Here is a 21,240-nt window from a genome sequence, read left to right as displayed (position 1 = left end):
TCTGTCCCCCACTTTGTTTTCATATTCAAGGTTAGTGTTTTATTCTTTGAAGAACAGGTCTAAAATATCACAAGAAGTCAGGTGGAAAGGTAGTGTTTCAAGTAGACTTAAAAGGATACGTTATAACAAATATAGAGACTGTTCGCTCTACACAATCTCGATCATGGAGTCTACCATCCACTCCCTTGGCAGCAGCACCCAGACTGTCCAAATAGCTAGTTATCATTTTTCTCTCATCTGCACAGACCTCTCGTTAGCTGTCACCAGTGTTCTTTGTGGGATCTCAGGGTTATCCCCTTTCGATTAGTTTAACAAATACATACGTTTAATACAGTTTTCCACTTCAATTCTTTGGTCAAGTAAGGGCTCAGTGTTAGTTTAAAGAACAAACACAAAATAAAGTCTATTAATTAAAAAACAATGAACAAGTCCTCCAAACCTGTATGGTATGTTTTTATGAATCAGAAGTTAAAGTGTCCTTTTAATTAGATCTTTCCTACCCCTTCCTCTTTCTTGCCCCATCTCCATATCCACCCCCCAAAATGCCATTTTATTAAGCTTTGAAACAAAAGATGCTTCTAGAAAAACTGCCCTGGTGAACTCCATGAACTCGCTCCCCGACAGCCCAGAAGACACCAACAACACGTATAAAGAATGAAGAAGTCCTGCAGGAAAGCTCAAAGCAAGCGCTTGCTTCCAGTTCCCTTTAGTGTGTTTTCCTTTTAACTGAGTGTCTAGGTCCTCTGGGCATTTCTTTCTTAAAGACCTGTCACTGGTAATGGCAGCGAACACAGCCCTTGGCTCAGAGCATGCCTCCTCCCCAGAGGCTCACCTCCTGTAGACAGCATTCACAGAGTGGGCTGAGCCTCATTATTTCTAGACCGCAGTGGAAAACCCGGGCACAAGCTAGTGGAAAACACCTCGCTCACCCAGTTAATTACCACCCCTCCCATCAGGAACCGTAACCACAAGTTAAAATAAAAAGTGCTTTTCCCTGCCAGTCCAGCCAGGTGGAGGGTGCTAGGTTTCTGGTGGGTAACAGCTGAGCTGCCAGACTCCTCTTCAGGCAATCATTAAAAAATTACTCAGCCTGTATAGATCTTTAAGCAGATGTTTGATATGGGGATGAAATATTCAGCTGCTCCTTACTGTGTGGCCACAGAAAATCCACGGTGCTCTTCGCAGCCGTTAACTTGGACATTCCCTAAAATGCCTGTCTAAGCATTGCAGTTTTTACTGCACACGACACATTTCTGTTCCTAGAAGCTTTCAGGAGTCATTGACTGGGGATCCTCCATGTTTTGATTGTTTTTAGTGGAAACATTCGTATTTGGACAATTTGGGTGAGGGTGAATGTCTTCGCATAAAATGGAAGTTTCAGTGCATGAAATTTCTTTTTTTTTCTTTAATCTTTTATTTATTTAATTGAGAGAGAGAGAGAGAGAAAGAGCATGAGAGGGGAGAAGGTCAGAGGGAGAAGCAGACTCCCCATGGAGCTGGAAGCCCGATGCAGGACTTGATCCTGGGACTCCAGGATCATGACCTGAGCCGAAGGCAGGCGCCTAACCAGCTGAGACACCCAGGTGCCCCAGTGCATGTAATTTCTTGAGTCACTTCACAACAGAGAATAATTTAGTACAGGAATGGGCTCTCCCCAAACTCTGCATTTCTAAGATTATTTGCCACTCTGGGGTGAGCCTTTTGGATGGAATGTTGTCTAACAAGCACAAATCTGCCAGTCCATTTGGATCGCTGACTATGAATGGTAATGGGATGAAAATCACAACTCATTTTCCTTTTCCAAAGACTTGGGTACTTCCTGTTGAACTACACACACACTCTCTCTCTCTCTCTCTCTCATTCATGCTCTCACATATACTTCATTATATGCAGCCAAAGAATTAGCCAAAGCTGTGGACCCGTGTTCTTAGACTTGGCCGCCCATTAGAACCATCTGCTGCCCTAGTTGTGCCCTCAGAGATTCCAGCTCTGTCTGGGATGGGCCTGGAAGTTCTCTCCCCACCCCCAGTTCCCTATTTGGTTCTAATGGCCACCAGAGCTGAGAATCACTCCCTCAGACCCGTATCAAGGAACTCGGTCACTGAAGTCAGAAAGCTGCGGGTTCAAACGGTGTTACAGATTTTGAAGTGCAAAGGGTGGTGTTAGCTGCTATGTGCTTCACAGAGGTCTGTGACGTGCCAGTTCATCGTGTAAACTCAGGGGAGGCTGTTCAAATGGAGAAGTTCCCACGGACACATCTCACTACATGTCTGTGAAGGTGTTGTGTGCGTGCATGTCTGCTGGTGGGATAGCAGACTACTATCTGGGGATAGTAGTAGGAACCCTTCTACTCCTCGTGATGACTCTATCAAGTCACTTCATCTCCTTATATTTTATTTTTGTTATTGTCCAAAGCCAGAATAACAGGAATGACGGCGATGATGGAAAGAGCCTTTGGGCCATGTGCTAATTGTCAGTTAGCTGCAACAGACCCACACTCGCAGCAGGAGCCTCTGGAAGGCCAGTGGTGTGCGTGTTCTTCAGTTCTTCACCCCTACCCCATCTCACTTCTCTTCGAATAACTTGACTTCTCCTTTATGTGTGCTCTTCCTCCCAGATAACTCTACGACAGGAGCATTATTCTGCTTTTCAGCAAGCCCATATGCCGGGCTGGTTATCTTATGGGTAAGTATGTGTCACGTGATTTTTAAGCTCCTGCCCACATACGTTATATGAGCTGCCGCATATGTATGAGAGGTTTAAAGGGTAAAACAAAGGTGGGTAAACAAGGTTATGTGCTTCTCCGTACAAAAAAAAAAAAGCTCATCTGGCTAATTCCAGCTTTTTCTTGGATCGAAGTCCTACCGCTCATTAAAATATTTTTGAAGTGGCATTTCCGGCATCTGAATTTAGACTGCAATGCTGTGGCTGAGGAGGGGGTAGGCAAGCGTCCAACTAACATCCCCGTGAAAACACACTCACGTGGAGTTGGTCGTGGATGTCGGCTCCATGCTTCAGCAGCGTCTCTACCACCCGCTTGTGTCCATACTGGCTGGCAGCCAACAGGGCCGTGCCCCCATCCTGCAAGGTAGTACCATGTTAGAAGGGTGCAGACGTGTCTACTGAGCAGATGCTCCCACAGAGGGAGAGCTTCGGGAAAAACTTCCCTCATAGATGACAACAAACTCACCTTTCCTTTTTCATCTCTTTCTCTTTATAGTCATGACAGGGTTCCTCCTGAAGGCATCACGTCATACATGTGGATGACTTGCTTGGGATACATTACAGTTACTGGACTATGTTATTGTGAGTTGTGGCCCGTGTCAAATGCAGAATTATCTATTTGCATCTCAATAAAGGAAATGAAGACTAGAAAGCCTGTACCAGTCACTTCTGTCTTGGAATTACCTGAAGTCTCCTGTGTCTTCTGTCTAGAGACCCTCTTGACAACTACTGGCTTCTCCCTGTGTTTTCCCCCAGCTGTGGGCCTCGAAGATTAAAGTGATTTATGGAGTAACCATCTGGGGCCATTGTCTTCAGGGGATAAGGTGTGGGTCCATTAAGAGTGGGTAACTGCATGTACCCTGTGAACCTCTCACCATCCTATTTAGCATTTTCCTTTGAACATGTGCCAGTCTGTCCAGATCTTTTAAAATGTGGGCCCTAGAACGACGAATCGGAGCCCAGAAGAGTAGATGTGGTCCGATGGAGAATGGGACATTCCTTTGTTCCATCTATTCAACTTTTATCTTGACAGCCTGAATTAGAACTAGCTTTCATGTCAACCACATCACACTACTGACTCACTGAGTCTGTGGTCAACTGAAACCCTTGATGGTTTTTCTCAGGTGCTGCAGCCAAGGCCATTATCTTTTCCCATCTACATCTGGGGAGCTGTTTGTTTGGCTCTGCGAATTGGTCTGTGGACATCTGTGCTCGTTGTAAATAACGTAAGAACATGTCATCTGGTTCTGAAATACAAATCCCAACTCTAAGAGAGCATGGTTTATAAATCTGGGGTACAGAGTGTTTATGCAGAACGCCGGCTCTCTGACTCCTACCCTCATAGGGTCTGATTTTAGTGAGGCCCAGAAACAGGCTTTCTGACCAGTCGTGTGAGGGGACTGTGGTGTGAGGGTGGCAGGTGGGTCTCACTTGGAGAAACACTGCTCTAAGAGCTCCCTTGTTCACAGGCTGTGTGTGGGGAGTGGGCACTTGAGCTGTGATTTGAAGGGTGGAGAATGGAGGACAGACTGGAGGGCTGAGGCTGCTGGGGGGGGTGGGCCAATGTGGGTGGGGTGCATGGGCAACAAAAATCGCAATAGCACCGAGGAACACCAACATGTCCAACTATTGTTCTGTCAGTTTTTCTCTTTGCCTAATGAGGTAAGAGAATAGATAAAATATGGTGATTGTCATAGAAGAGCTGGTACCTTTTATTTTTGTTATTTTATTTATTTTTTAAGTAGACTCTATACCCAGAGTGGAGTCTAATGCGGGGCTTGAACTCATGACACTGAGGTCGTAACCTCGGCTGAGATCAAGAGTCAGATGCTTAATCCAGGTGCCCCTGTACCTTTTATTTATTTATTTTTAAATAGTTTATTTATTTATTTGAGAGAGAGAGAGAGACAGCATGCATCCATGATTTAGGGGTGAGCAGGGTGTCAGAGGGAGAGATAGAAGCAGATTCCCTCCTGAGCAGGGAGCCTGATGTGGGGCTCGATCCCAGGACCCCAGGATCATGACCTGAGCTGAAGGCAGATGCTTTACTGACTAAGCTACCCAGGTGCCTCTGTACCTTTTATTTTTAAAAACACATTTTGGGGGATATAACTTTAATAATGATGAGAACAACTGTTGAAACAAAGGTAATTTTGATGACAGGATCATATGAAAACTGAACGCCTCTTGACATTCTCTTCTTCCCATGGAAAGTTCTTGGACACCTGCAGGTGACCTAATGGAAACATTTGGAATTGCGCTCCAGGCCCTGTGTTCCATGGATTTCTGGGACAGCAACTGCTGCAGAGACATAGGCTGAAAGCCGGCATTAACTTGTTAACCAAGAAGACTAAAGCAGCCGTATGTATGCGGGGCATGACCATTCTGACTTAGTTCAAAGAGCTGAGATTTACATTTGTAGAACTTTACTTTCTATTTTTAGTTGTATTACTTTTATTATGACAAATAAAATGATAATTAGTATGAAAATACATACAAACATATTTTTTGGATTATCGTATATTATATGCAGCATGTGTGGAGGCATGTGTACCGTCCAACGGCACGTTCGGAACAGACCGATCTTATCTGAAATTCAGATCTACTTAATAGTTAGCATCTTAACAGGAAAAGAAAAAAAAATCCACTGGAAACTCCCCTGACATCCAAATTTCACATACGGTGGTTTAAGAAAGCCTGAAAGATTCCAAGTCAGGCAAATTTCCAGGAATTTTTTGGTTCTGATTAGGCTGGAAATAAGTTGACAATTCCAAAAATGTTAAAGCAGTTCAAATTCTCCTACTATAAACCTAAGTTATCATGTACAATCATATCATAAACACAATACTGATCTTTCTGTAACCTGAGTTTTCTTATCTGTATGTCGCGCATGAAGACTCAATGACTTCTTTAAAGGAAGAACCGCATTTCCTTGCCCAACTATGTAAACTGTATCATGTGTTACATACTTCAGTGAGGGCATCTCAAAAAGTAAACTGCCTGACAGATTGCCCTCCTTAGAAATCTCTCAGATTCCACTAAGAGTGGCTTAAATACTTTGATAGAGCACTGGGATTAATCTTGAAGTGTAAAAAAAAAAAAAAAGCCCACGAAAACAGGGAGTTATAAAGCACCTGCTATTGTATCCATCCTGATAACAAAATTTAGTGTCCCAGAATAGGAAGCTACCAGTGCAAGACAGAACATAAATAATGCCCCATAAAATTAGGAGCCCAGAGGGAAAATGCCATATTTTGAATTGATTCCTTAGGACTACCTCTCAACCATTACAAGTAACTTTGTGAAATCCACCTTCTTAGGCTTGAAAATCTTGTAAAAAGAGTGGGGTGCCTGCGTGGCTCAGTTAGTTAAGTGTCTGCCTTTGGTTCAGGTCATGACCTCAGGGTCCTGGGATGGAGCCCCATGTCAGGCTCCCTGCTCATTGGGGAGTCTGCTTCTCCCTCTGCCCCTCCTCCTGCTTGTGGTCTCTCTCTCTTTATCTCCCTAAAATAAATAAAGTCTTTTTTTTTTTAAAGATTTTATTTATTTACTTGACAGAGATCACAAGTAGGCAGAGAGGCAGGCAGAGAGAGAGAGAAGGAAGCCGGGTTCCCGTGGAGCAGAAAGCCCAATGTGGGGCTCGATCCCAGGACCCTGGGATCATGACCCAAGCCTAAGGCAGAGGCTTTAACCCAGGCTTAAGAAAAAAAAAATAGAAGCACAAATTCATACTATGGATGGAGAGACACGAATAATCATGATTGCTAAAATTCTTCAACGAGGTATGAAATCAAGAAAGTTCTCTTACTTTGGTCCTAAATTCAGTGGATGCTCCAAACTCAAAGAGAAATCTCACAACGTCATTATGTCCTTGCTGGGCAGCAAAGAACAGGGCAGTTGTACCTGACTAGGAGAGAACAAACAATTGGTTTTAAGGCATTTAGTTACATTGCATTTGTTTGTACATTTGCAAACAAAACAAAACAATATCCTTGTATGTAAGCCTTCTAACCTAGGAGAGAGTTACATTTGAACTGATTATCTTCCTTGTTCAGAGAAGTGAGAATATGAAAGGGGAACTTTATTGTTGGTCTAATGGGATGAATGACGGACCCAAAAGATATGTCCTTGTCCTAATTTCTGGAACTTGTGAATATTACCTTCTATGGCATATGATGGGATTAAGTTAAGGATTTTGAAAAAAGGCACTTATCCTGGCTTGTCCTAGGGGGCCCTAAATCCAGTGACAACTGGATAGAGACCCATTTGATATAGAGGAGGGGAAGAGGTAATGTGACCACAGAGGCACAGGGGATGCGGCCACAAGTTCAAGGAATGCCCACAGCTACCAGAAGCTGGAAGAGGTAGAGAAAGGGTTCTCCCCTGGGGCTCTCAAAACGAGTGCAGCCCTGTGGACACACCTTGAATTTTCTGGCCTCCAAAATTGTAAAAGTGTAAATTTCTGTTCTTTGAAGTCACCTAGTAGGTGGTAATTTGCTACAGAGGTCACAAGGAACTAACTACCATGCTTGGTGACATGGGCATTCATTCTTACAGGGAAGAGTTCTGGTAGAGTTCTAGCTACAGAGTTAAGTACCCCACAGTAGAAAGCTACCAGCCCAAGAAGAATCTAAGTAATTCACTCAAACAGACTCAAAATATTCCTCAAAAGAGGACATAGGAAAAAAAAACCAGCCTGGTTCCAAATGTTAAACCAGATCAGGGATACTCGGGAAACACGAGTTTGAGCATCCTCCCTTCCCAGCCATTTCCACAAGCCGACTCAAAGATTGGTAGCCAGATCATTGTGTGATAGGAGCAAATTCATTGTACCACTCTGTGGGCAATATCTATTTTCCATACAAAGATGCTCTTCATTCCAGTGCTTTGAGTAGGGATGAAGCTCACACGTTACACCTTCCCAGGCACAGTGAGGAGAGACACCTTCCACAGCTCACCCGGAAGTCTTAAAGTGGTAGGTTCTCATCCAGGTGGGAGAAGTCAGGAGGAGCAGGCCCTAAGGATTACTGATGACCTTGAAGCATGTTCTTAAGTGTGTGTGTGTGTGTGTGTGTATGAGACAGGGACCAATGAGCCCAACCACTGTGGCAGAACACAAGCCAATACCTTCCCAGTCATGACCTTCTATCTCAGGCTATGCCCCCAACCAGACGCTGCCCTGGGGAGGCACAGGTAATGTGACCATTCCCAGAGCCTTTCTGCCTGCCACACAGGAGTGACTTTCCCCTTGGTTCCCACAGAAACAAGTGGAAGGCATCCTTTCATTGCTTTCCTGCAGTGGAGAACACTGAGTTCCAGAAGCCTGAGGATGTAACCAGGTCTGGATGAAGAAACTTGGCTAGCATAGGAAAATCTTCATCTTCTCAACAGACATTAAATTTCAGAAACTACCAGAGACAATTTCTAGAAATTGTTTCTTCCCTAAGAAAAAGGACTTTTCACTAAGATTTTATGATATATTAATTGAAAAACCATATCTATAGCAGTGTGAATCAATTTTGGAACATACAAGTATCATTCGTTAATCATTGTGCACATGAATGTGGCCATCTGTAGACAGAGGAGCCAGACTTCAGCTGGAATGTGAATAAAGGTCTTAAATGTATGTGCTTTATTACCGTAACCCAGGGCCTCATGAAACTGCACACGCAGTTCCTAACCCTGAAAATTTTAGCTGATATTGCTGGTTCTTTAGAGCAATGATCTCTCTGGATCATTAGCTTCCTGTTCTTGCAAGCTCTGTGTACGTAGACAGCCATCCAAAGACAACGACAGGTACCTTTTCAGGAAACAAGTATTTTGATACGGATTAAATGGAAAAAATGGACTAAGAATGAACCCAGATAGAAGCCTGCTACATGAGTACCTTCCACAGCACTGCTAGGTACTCACCTCATGTGTGAGCTTGGGGCCTCTCTTTGGCAGCTCTGTCACCGGAGGCTGGGGAGGCCTCGGGAAATTCAGGGGACCACTGGGCATTCATGTAGCAACATTATTCGAGCCACAAGTTTACTTCAAAATTGGGCACACTTCAGTAAGTCCTTGAGGGCCATTTTTGTTCAACGCACAATAGTTTTCATACCCAGGAATATTAGTGGAGCGATCGGAATGAAACAGGTAAATATAAACCATAAAAACCATACATTGGCTGGAAAGCAAACAAATGTTTCTCTTCTCTCAGCTTTTCACAGTTGTTCTGAAGATATACTTGTGCGTGTTAAACTTGCCCTTCAGGATAAAGTTTTTTGAGGAGCAGATCTGAATCATATTGTTTTTATTAGAGAGAAGTTTGTCTATTCTTTAAAGCTATAATAAACCAAGACTGTGAAGCATAAAGGAAAAACAAAAAGATTAGGGTAATTTCAAACTATAATTCTAAATGGGCCCAAACATTTTCCTCCCAGAAGGAAATTAGCTGCTGACATGAAAAATGGCTTAAAACAATGCTCCAGTGTTGTGAAAATTGCTCCAAAGAATTTGTCTGTGAGACTGGATTTGCTATGGTCTGTCTGTATGGCTCCTCTTGATAGATCAGGCTTGCTGGCCCAGGCCTATGGAGAGCCAGACTCCAGAGTCTATTCATCAAGTGTCATTCTTCCATGGTCCAGAGCCAAGGTGACACCCAGAAGGGAGAAGGGAAGGACTATAGGTGCCCCACGGAATAGCCAGCCCTCACAGCTCTACTCAGAGGTAGCAGTCCAGGCTGGAAGACGGCGTGTACTGATTGATGAAAGTTTGGTTGATGAATCATCTTTTCTGAAACAACTGTAGGTTAGGCCCTAGGATAAGACTAGACCAAGGAACATCAAATGCTTCAGTTCAGTCTGAAGCTTGCCCCCAGGATTCCATCTTGGGTCTGAGTTACTGTGGACTGAGAGGTCAGATTCACTTTAGGGTTGGCCTATGAAAGGTTAATTTGCAAGGCCCTAGATCAGCTTGGGAATAAATGGATCCCCCTCAGATCTGACTCCCGAAGTATGCTAAAAGGTCCAACCTCCCACTGCTCTTCTACATTGGACCAAGAATGGATTCTCTAGCCAGACTGAACTCCCAAGGTGATCTTTGATGAAGCGTGGGAACAGGCTCACATTTTAGTTCAATGTCCACCACATGGCTTTTTGGGGAGAGCTTATTTAACACGTGGCCAGTCAGAGAAGCCCTTTGAAATCATAGTTTGATGAGGATGACTGAGATAGTCTAGGAAGTGAACCTCATTCAGAACAGGTTGGTGACCCAATCTTTTTAAAAATACAAAAAAATCTCCATGAAAATCCTTTAACTTCTATAGCACCTCTTCCCTAGGGAAGAAGGAAGACCTGATTTAAGCTTGGGAGGAAATGTATGAGTGCTCAGGGAATGTGGTTAGAGATTTGGTTACCTCAGACTATAACACACGCTTGAGAATATTCATTCCACTGATGTACACCCAATGGTCCATTCTAGGGCCTTATTTTAGGCACAGCAAAGTCCACAATCTGGGCATTAATGCCATGCAGGAAAAAAGCAATGATTAATCTGGTCTTCCTTACCAATTTACCACTGTAAAAATTTCGAGTCTCTGTCACCTGGGTCATTCTTATTCAAGTGTAAACCTGACCTACCTCTCTCTGGAGATTGATGTCTGCTCCTTGCAGAACCAGTTCCCTCACACAGTCTATGTGACCAGCATAGGAGGCGACCATGAGGAGCGTGGTGCCATGCTAGATGGAGGACAGACAGAGAGCAGTTACGTATGTTAGAGAGGGTCCTGGAGGAGAGGCTAAAGAGATGTCGGGTCCACTCGAGACACGTCCAAGTGCACAATTTCCCATAGTATTGAGTGTCTCATGAAAAACCTTATAACACAAAGTAGACAGAGAAAAAGCAAAGTGACAAACTGCTGCAGGTGTAATTTTCAATTTAAAAACCCACTTAATAGGGCGCCTGGGTGGCTCAGTTGGTTAAGTGGCTGCCTTTGGCTCAGGTCATGATCCTGGAGTTCTGGGATCAAGTCCTGCATTGGGCTCCCAGCTCTGCAGGGAGTCTGCTTCTCCCTCTGACCTCTCCCCTCTCGTGTTCTCTCACACACTCTCTTTCTAATAAATAAATAAAATCTTAAAAAGAAGAACACCACTTAATCCCATTACCTTCAGAAATGCAGTCCGAAGGAACCATAATCACTGTATGTGAAGGCAGTAGGGATGTAATTGTCTTATTTTATGATTCATATTAAATGATTTCTGGGCCCAAACACTGTTCTTAATGGGTTAGGTGGTACCTGTTGGTTTTCTGAGTTTAGAAGACTTTTTCTTAGAACTGATTCAGGTAAAAATGCAAGGTACCTCAATGATATGGGAGACCAGAGTAGTCAGTAGGAGTCTGGGGGGGTTCACGTCGGCCTCTATCATCGATCAACTGTGTCACTTGGGGGCACATTGCTTTTAATTCCTGGGGTTTAGAGTTTAATTTCCAGTTGTTTTTAAGGGCTTGGAACTGTGAGCTTGACCACTACCTTTGTGTATGCAGCAACCTGCCTTTCTGGGGTGGATAAGAGAAAGATGGTTCTTCACAGGAGGAAGGTACGGGGTGACGAGTGACTCTTACAAGTCTCATTTTAACTTCATGGGTGGGATTTTATAGGAAGGCAGTAGAGTTGACTGGTCCTTGACACTGTGATCTTGGGCTAGTTATAGAACCTTTCCAAGGTTCACCCTCCTTATCTGCAAAATAGGGAATAATAAAAGCATCTGCTGGATTAAATCAAATGGGTAAACGAGATAATGCAGGCAATGTGCTTAGCATAGTAATGTTAGCTATTAATTCAGTAAGTGTTAGCTATTATAATATTATGGTACTTCAGTAAATGTTAAGTCATCATCTGGCTTTTGTTGATTTCTGTGAATCTCAATACTAATTTTGGGAAAGTCTTATTTGCTATGTATGAAAAGTACAGGTAGAGTAAAAAAATAAAAAATAATGGCTTCATGTAAGTGTTCTATATTTTCTCTGCTTCCATGAGACCGTATTTGGTATTTGAATGTTAGACATTCGTTAGGCTGTACCATCCATTATCAAGTTGAACACCTTCCTCTGTATTTCCCAGGATTAGAATGACATGAAGTTGGTATTATTAACTTCCTCCTGAACATGAACAATTTTTATTTAGATTACAGATAGAATAATCTGATTTAAAACCAATCTGGAAGATTGCTGGGATGATAGTGAAGTAGGAGGACCCTAAGCTCACACAGATAGATACGTCTGACAGATGCAGTGGAGTATTGATAGGTATACAATGGGAGTTACAATAGATGATACTCTCATCATTGTAGATAACCTGGAAAACGACCTGAGGACTAGAACCAACTCCATAAGTAAAGGTAGAGAAGAGGTCACACTGAAGAGGGTAGGAAGGGCAGAGATGCATGGGGAGGTAAACAGACCACTGCTGTATGCAGGGTGAGGAGGGTTGGGTGGGGAGGGAGCTGTGAAGAAGGGAGGGAGACAGATTATTACACTGGGGAGCCTGTGCCAGAGACGATGAATCCCCATAATATTTGGTTCTGAAAGAGAGAGGAGCCAAATTTCATGAGTTCTTATAACCAGCAGGACTGAAAGCCTGGAATTTCATTTTTATCTAGTTTTTAAAGGCTTTTATTTTATTTTTAAATTTTATTTATTTATTTATTTATTTTTTGAGAGAGCGTGCGCACACGCTGTGTGTGGGGGGGCGGGGGAGCAGAGGGAGAGGGAGAGAGAGACACCTGGGTGGCTCAGTCAATAAAGCCTCTCTCTTCCTTAGCTCAGGTCATAATCTCAGAGTCCTGGAATCGAGTTCTGTATCGGGTTCCCTGCTCAGCAGGAAGTCTGCTTCTCCCCCTTATGACCCTGAGATCATGACCCAAGCAGAAATCAAGAGTCCAACGGCTAACTGACGGAGGCACCCAGAGGCAACCTAAAATTTTTATTTTTAAGTAATCTCTATTCCCAACGCGGGGCTCAAACTCACAACACAGAGATCAAAAGGTGCATGCTCTACTGACTGACCTAGCCAGGAGTCCTTGGAATTTTAAAAATCAGTGGCTCAGCTCTGGAAGAGGAGGGAGGGCAAGAGGAAACTGGGTCCTCACCCTTAAAGAAACAGCACCACAAACAGCCGACAGAGATACAGCACAGAAGCAGTGGTTTAAAAAATGCCTGGGGTACATGGGAAGGAGATTTGTTTACTAGTCTCAGAAATGGCTGGAGGAGCAGGGATCCTTGGAAGACTTCTCTAGGAGCAAAGGATCTGGTAGGCACCATTTCCTTCTCCTGCTCCCAAGCAAATTCCCATGACCATCTGCAGGGACCAGTGAAGCATGGATATTCACTACCTAACTGGCTGACATGCACTACCCCCTGTGTGGGTTGTGGATCTGCCCCCTCTGGTGTGCTTTTGCCTGGAACCAACTCAAACCAGACCCACAAACTGGGCAGTGTGCAAGCAGCCCCAGCAAGGGTCAGTGCCACTCCAAAGTGACTCCTGTCCTGGGGAGAGGGAGAGATAACCACACAAGCAATCATACTGAGGCCCCAGCAGTGGGCTGGGTGCAGACAGCTGGTCTGACTGCAGGCCCCACCTGCCAGTGAAAGCATCTCACGGACAACACAGGGAAAGCAGCTTGGTGCTACTGCCTGTCTGGCAAACTGGTTTGATTCAACTCAAGACTGGGTTGGCCCCAGACTGGCCCACAAACATCACCAGGACCAAACACTGCCCAAAATAGCAAGGAGAGTCACTGGGCTCTCCTGGGCTGAAGGAAAAAGTGGCTCAGCCATAACAGCAGGGGACACACAACACACAACACACATGGGAGACCCCCCTGCAGTGCCAGGTTCTGGGAACAGGGGACATTGCACTGCAGGATGCTACAGGAGCTCTTTTTCCACAAGGCCACTAGTTTCCAGAGTGGGAGACATAGCTGACTTTCCAAACACAGAAACAGACACAGAGAGCTAGACAAAATGAGGAGACAGAAGAATGTGTCCCAAATGGAAGAACAGGACAAAACCACAGCAACAAATCTAAGTGAAATGGGGATAAGTAACATGCCTGATAGGGAATTTAAAGTAATGGTCCAAAAGATATTGGACTTGAGAATCTCAGGATCCTGAGATCAAGCCCTGTGTCAGGCTCTGCACTGGGCATGGAACCTACTTAAAATTCTCTCTTTCCTTCGCCCTTTGCCCTTCCACTCATGCTTTCTCTCTCTCAAATAAATGAATAATCCTTAAAAAAAAAAACCCCAAATAACAAGACCCATCTATCTGCTGCCTAGAAGGCTCATTTCAGACCAAAAGTCACCTGCGGATTGAAAGTGAGGGGATGGAGAAACATTTATCATGCACATGGATGTCAAAAGAAAGCCTGGGGGACAATACTTATATCAGACAAAATAGACTATGAAAAAAAGACTATAACAAGAGACAAAGAAGGATATCATATAATCATGAGACAGTCCAACAAGAAGATATAATAATTGTAAATATGTATACACCTGGGCAGTGTGCAAGCAGCACATGGGAGCACCCAAATATATAAAAAGGTTAATAACAAACATAAAGGAACTAACTGAGAGTAATAAAATAAGAGTAGGGGACTTTAACACCCCACTTACATTATGGGCAGGTTATCAAAACAGAAAATCAACAAGGAAATGGTAGCTTTGAATGACACATTGGACTGGTTGGGTTTAATAGATATATCCTGAATATTCCATTCTAAAACAGCAGAATACACATTCTTTTCAAGTGTACACATAACATTCTCCAGAATAGATCACATATTACGCCACAAAACAAATACTGACAAATTCAAAAGATTGTAGCCATATTATGCATCTTTTCTGACCAAAATGCTATAAAACTAGAGATCAACCATAAGAAAAAAAAATCTGGAAAGAACACAAATACATGAAGTTAATAACATTCTACTAAATAATGAATGGGTCAATGAAGAAATTAAGGAGAAAAAAAACAAAGAAAAAAATGAAAATGAAAACACAAAGGTCCAAAAGTTTTGGAATATAGCAAAAGTGTTTCTAAGAAGGAAGTATAAGACAATATAGACCTATCTCAGAAAGCAAGAAAAATTTCAAATAAACAACCTAACCTAACATCTAAAGGAGCTAGAAACAAACAAACAAAAAAACAAAAAAAAACCCAAAACCAAAAGGAAGAAAATAATAAGGATTAGAGTAGAGATAGATGATAAAGTAAAAAAAAAAAAAAACCAGATCAATGAAATCAGGAGTTCGTTCTTTGAAAAGATCAACAAAATCGAAAAATTTTCAGCCAGACACATCAAAAAGAAAGGAGAGAGGATTAAAATAAAATCAGAAGTGAAAGAGGAGAAATAACAATGAATACCACTGAAATACAAAGAATTATTTAAATTCCTAGAAACATATATCCTACCAAAACTGAATCAGGAAGAAACAGAAAATCTGTTCTCCTTGAGGAGAACACAGGCAGCAACATCTTCAACCTCAGCTGCAGCAACTTCTTCCTAGAAACATCGCCAAAACCAAGGGAAGTAAGGGCAAAAATGAACTAGTGGGACTTCCTCAAGATCAAAAGATTTTGCACAGCAAAGGAAACAATCAACAAAACCAAAAGACAACCAACAGAATGGGAGGAGATATTTGCAAATGACATATCAGATAAAGGGCTAGTATCCAAAATCTATAAAGAACTTATCAAACACAACACCCAAAGAACAAATAATCCAATCAAGAAATGGGCAGAAGACATGAATAGACATTTCTGCAAAGAAGACATCCAAATGGCCAACAGACACATGAAAAAGTGCTCAACATCAGTTGGCATCAGGGAAATACAAATCAAAACCACAATGAGATACCACCTCACACCAGTCGAAAGGCTCAAATTAACAAGTCAGGAAATGACAGATGCTGGTGAGGATATGGAGAAAGGGGAAACTTCCTACACTGTTGGTGGGAATGCAAGCTGGTGTAACCACTCTGGAAAACAGCATGGAGTTTCCTCAAAAAGTTGAAAACAGAGCTACCCTACAACCCAGCAATTGCACTGCTGGGTATTGGCCCTAAAGATACAAATGTAGTGATCCAAAGTGGCACATGCACCTGAATGTTTATAGCAGCAACATCCACAATAGCCAAACTATGGAAAGAACCTAGAGTCCATCAACAGATGAATGGATAAAGATGTGGTATAAATAAACAATGGAATACTATGCAGCCATCAAAAGAAATGAAATCTTGCCATTTGCAACATCGTAGATGGAACTAGAGGGCATTATGTTGAGTGAAATAAGTCAATCAGAGAAAGACAATTATCATATGATCTCCCTGATATGGGGAATTTGAGAGGCAGGGCAGGAGGTCATGGGGAGTAAGGGGTAAAAATGAAACAAGATGGGATCAGGAGGAAGACAAACCATAAGAGACTCTTAGTCTCATGAAACAAACAGGGTTTCTGGGGTGTAGGGGGTTAGGGAGTGGGTGGCTAGGTTATGGACATTGGGGAGGGTATGTGCTATGGTGAGTGCTGTGAAGTGTGTAAGCCTGATGATTCACAGACCTGTACCCCAGGGCAAATAATACATTATATGTTAAAAAAAAAAAAAAAAGTCCAAGACCGGATGGCTTCACAGGTAAATTCTACCAAACATTTCAAGATAATTCCTATTCTTCCCAAATTATCCAAAAAATATAAGAGGACGGAAAACTTTCAAATTCATTCTGTGAGGCTAGCATTACCCTGATACCAAAACCAGATAAAGACATTACAGAAAAAGTCTTAATGACTACAGGTCATTAAGTCTGATGAACATAGATGCAAAAATCTTCAAAAAATATTATTAAACAGAACCCAACAATACAGTAAAACAATCATTCACTACAATCAAGTGGGCTTTATTCCTGGGATGCAAGGGTGGTTCAGTATTTGCAAATCAATGTGATATGTTATATCAATAAGAGAAATAATAAAAACTACATGAACATTTTAATAGATGCAGAAAAAGCATATGACAAAGTACAACATCCACTCCTGATAAAAAAATCCTCTGCAAAGTAGGAACATAGGGAACATATCTCAACATAATCAAGGCTATATATGAAAAATTCACAGTGCACATCATACTCAATGGGTAAAACCTAGAGCTTTTCCCCCCAGATCAGGAACAACACAAGGATGTCTACTCTCACAACTTTTATTCAGCATAGTACTAGACATCTTAGCCACAGCAATTAGACATAAAAAGGAAATAAAAGGCATCAAATTCATTAGGAAGTAATAAAACTTTCACTATTTGCAAATGACATGCTACTATACATAGAAAATCCTAAAGACTCCAATGAAAAAATACTTTAGAACTGATAAATGAATTTGGTAATTTGCAGGATACAAAATCAATGTACAGAAATCCCTTGCATTTCTATACACTAATAACAAAGTAGCAGAAAGAGAAATTAAGAAAACAGTCCCACTTGCAATTCCACCAAAAATAATAGAATACCTAGGAATAAACCTAACCAAGGATAAGAAAGACCTGTATTCTGAAAATTATAAAACATTGGTGAAAGATATTGAAGAGGACAAAAACAAATAGTAAGACATTCTATGCTCATGGACTGGAAGAAAAAAATGGTTAAAATGTCCATATTTCCCCAAACAATCTATAGACTGAACACAATCTGCATAAAAACATCAAAAGCATTTTCTATAGAACAAATAATCCTAAAATTCATACCGAATCTCAAAAGACCCAGAAGAGCCAAAGCAATCTTGAAAAAGAAAAACAAAGCTGGAAATACCACAATTCCAGATTTCAAGATATATTATAAAGCTGTAGGAATCAAAACAGTATGGTACTGGCACAAAAATAGACACATAAGTCAATGGAACAGAATAGAGAGCCCAGAAAGAAACCCATGGTGTTAGGGTCAATTAATCTTTGACAAAGGAATCAAGAATATGCAATGGGAAAAAGACAGTCTCTTCAACAAATGGTGTTGGGAAAACCAGACAGGGACATGCAAAAGAATGAAACTGGACCACCTTATTTACATCATACCCAGAAATAAACTCAAAATGGATGAAGAACCTAAATATGAGACCTCAAACCACAGAAATTCTAGAAGAGAGCACGGACAGTAGTTTCTGTGACATCAGCCATAACATCTTTCTAGAGATGTCTCCTGAGGCAAGGGAAACAGAAGGAAAAATGAAGCATTGGGACCACATCAAAATAAAATGTTTCTGCACAGCAAAGGAAACAATAGACAAATCTAAAAGCCTACTGAATTGGAAAAGATATTTGCTAATGACAAATCTGATAATGGGTTAGTATCCAAAATGTATAAAGTCATATAACTAAACACCCCAAAATCAAATAATTCAATTTGAAAACAGGCAGAAGACAAGAACAGACATTTCTCCAAAGAAGACATCCAGATGAACAAAAGACACATGAAAAGATGCTCAAATCACTCATCCTCAGGGAAATTCAAATGAAAACCACAATGAGATACCACCTCACTCCTGTCAGTATGGCTAGAATCAAAATCACACACACAAAAAAACAAGTATTGGCGAGGATATGGAGAAAAAGGAACCCTCATGCACTGTTGATAGGAATGCAAATTGGTGTGGCCACTGTAGAAGATAGTATGGAGATTCCTCAAGAAATTGAAAATAGAAATACCCTAGGACCCAGGAATTGCACTACTGGGTACTTGCCCAAAGAATACAAAAACACTCATTTGAAGGGATATATGCACCCATATGTTTATTAAAGCATTATTTACAACAGCCAAGATATGAAAGCAGCCCAAGTGTCCATCAACAGATGAATGGATAAAGAAGATACCTATCAAAAAAAAAGATACTTATCTATACTTTATAGATATATATATCTATACACACACACAGGAATATTATTCAGCTGTAGAAAAGAATGAAACCTTGCCCTTTGCAACAACATGGATTGATCTAGTGAGTATAATGTTAAGCAAAATAAGGCAGTCAGAGAAAGTAAAATACAATATGATTTCACTCATATGTAGAATTTAAGAAATAAAACAAACAGACAAAAGGAAAAAAGGAGACAAACCAAGAAACAGACTCTTAACTACAGAGAACAAACTGATGGTTACCAGAGGACAGATGGTTGGGGGACGGGTGAAATAGGTGGAAGGGATTAAGAGTACACTTATATTGATGAGCACTAAGTAATATATGGACTTGTTGAAGCATTATAGTAGACACCTGAAATTAACTAACACTGCATGTTAATTGCACATTAAATTTTAAAAAGAAATCCAATCTGAATAGAGAGTTATTCATCCTTTCCATGAGAGGTGAGAAAAAGTTTTTATTATAGGTTATACTTCTTTTAATATAGGTTATACTTGCTTCAAAATAAAAATCAATCAGGAGACACAAGGAGTAGAGAGCAACTTAAATTTAAATATTTAAAAAGAAAGATAAAAAATGTTATATGCATCTGCTTTAAAGGAAGGAGCCTTGAATGAAACAAAATATAAAAATACTTTATAGATTGTATTTCAACTTCACATCATGGTCAATTGAGAAAAAGTCAGAGGTTGAGGCAAAGGAGAGAGAATAAAGAACTAGTATCTGTTGATCTATTTACTAAGCTAGACAAAAATGTTTCCTTTATATCCAAAATTATCAGGCTGGGCAAACCATAATTCCCTAAAGGTTAAGGTTAATTTATTTCACTGGCTGATGTTAAAATGTACCTTTTAAAACCAGCTGATTTTGAACATTGGATACAGTAGATATAAATGTGGCAAGGACCACAACAAACACTACAGTGACACATACCTTCGTATATCTCAAAAGGCTAGAGGGAGCTTGCCAGTGCTCATCTGATGGTTAGTGTGCATTAGAGAGATAAAGGAGGCAAAAAATGTAAACATCATGAGGAGACCACTTTAATCTAGGAATGAAGGTGAAATGTTAGCAAATCAAAGATTTGCTGTGTGGTGGGTGGCCTACAGATAATGTATTCATACTTCAAATGTTTTTTGTTGGAAGTTTGAGCATGGCCATGAACTTGAGGTTGAGAGCAGTTCCCAAGAGAGCCCCAGGTCCTTTCCTTGCACTGCATCAGCTCTCCTAGGAGTTCCAGGAGGACCAGATGCGGGGCCCCATTGGCCAGAGCAGGACTAGTCAGAGGTCATTCACCACCAGGGTCATTCTGTAACCCAGACTCTATGTCCAGGTGGCACCTGAAGGAGGTAGAAATCCTCCCAATGAAATTTCAAGGGGAACCAAGTCCTGTATTGTTCCCAAGTATCTTTCTGTCTCTGTTACCGCCAATCTTACATACCCTTTCAAAATCAACAAGCTGTCTGAAATTACCATCTAGACTTGCTCCATTGTTTTTTAAATTTTTTAGATAATTTATTTTTTTAAAGATTTTTTTATTTATTTGACAGAGATCACAAGTAGGCAGAGAGAGGAGGAGGGAGACCCCCCCACTGAGCAGAGAGCCTGATGTGGGGCTTGATCCCAGAACCCTGGGATCATGACCTGAGCTGAAAGCAGAGGCTTTAACCCACTGAGCCACCAGGCGCCCCTAAATAATTTATCTTTTAATGAAAATTTTAGGTAGTTAACATATAGTGCAATATTGGTTTCTGGAGTGGAATTCAGTGATTCATCACTTACATACAACACCCAGTTCTCATCGTAACAAGTGCCCTCCTTAATACACATCGCCCAGAGAGCCTATCCCCCATCAACCCTCAGTTTGTTCTCTACTGCTAAGAGTCTCTTGGGGCACCAGGGAGGTTCAGTTGGTTAAGCGTCTGCCTTCAGCTCAGGTCATGATCCCAGGGTACTGGGATTGAGTCCTGCATCGGGCTCCCAGCTCAGTGGGGAATCTGCTTCTCCCCCTCCCCCTGCCCCTCCTCTCCACTTGTGCTCTCTCTCTCAAATAAATAAATAAAATCTTTTTTAAAAAATTAAAAAAAAATTTTTTTAATTAAAAAAATTAAAAAAAAAAGATTTGCTTATTCATTTTATTTGACAGACAGAGATCAAAAGTAGGCAGAGAGGCAGGCAGGGGATGGGGTGGGGAAGCAGGCTCTTCAACATGGGTCTCGATCCCAGGATGCCGAGACCATGATCTGAGCTGAAGGCAGAGGCTTTAACCCACTGAGCCACCCAGGCACCCAATAAAATCTTTTTTTTTTTTTTAAAGGGTCTATTATGGCTTGTTTCCCTCTCTCCTTTTTCTCTTTTTGCCCTTTCCATATGTTCATCTGTTGTCTTTCTTAAATTCCATATGTGAGTGAGATCAAGATGGTATTTGTCTTTCTCTGATAGACTTATTTCACTTAGCAAAATACACTCTAGCTCCATCCATTCTGTTGCATATATAAGATTTCATTTTTGATGGCTGAGAAATATTCCATTAACATACACACATGTGCTTGTGCACATACCACATCTTCTTTA

At 41.5% G+C, this 21,240-nt stretch overlaps 1 protein-coding gene across 3 annotated transcripts in view; it reads right to left on the bottom strand.

Annotated features, from left to right (window-relative positions):
• Window positions 1-21,240, bottom strand: part of ANKRD29 (ankyrin repeat domain 29) — a 56,648-nt gene that overhangs the window by 21,535 nt on the left and 13,873 nt on the right. For all 3 annotated transcript variants that reach the window (XM_044243271.1, XM_044243270.1, XM_044243272.1), the window contains exons 3-5: window positions 10,347-10,445; window positions 6,533-6,631; window positions 2,983-3,081 (exon numbers count right to left, since the gene is read on the bottom strand). In XM_044243271.1, the coding sequence (XP_044099206.1) occupies window positions 2,983-3,081; window positions 6,533-6,631; window positions 10,347-10,445 (297 nt within the window). The remainder of the gene's footprint in view (window positions 1-2,982; window positions 3,082-6,532; window positions 6,632-10,346; window positions 10,446-21,240) is intronic.

The sequence above is a fragment of the Neovison vison genome, chromosome 3 (assembly GCF_020171115.1).
Source record: "Neovison vison isolate M4711 chromosome 3, ASM_NN_V1, whole genome shotgun sequence".
NCBI classification, from domain to species: domain Eukaryota; kingdom Metazoa; phylum Chordata; class Mammalia; order Carnivora; family Mustelidae; genus Neogale; species Neogale vison.
The sequence above is the reverse complement of the archived record's forward strand: the minus strand, read 5'-3'. Positions and strand labels throughout refer to the sequence as shown.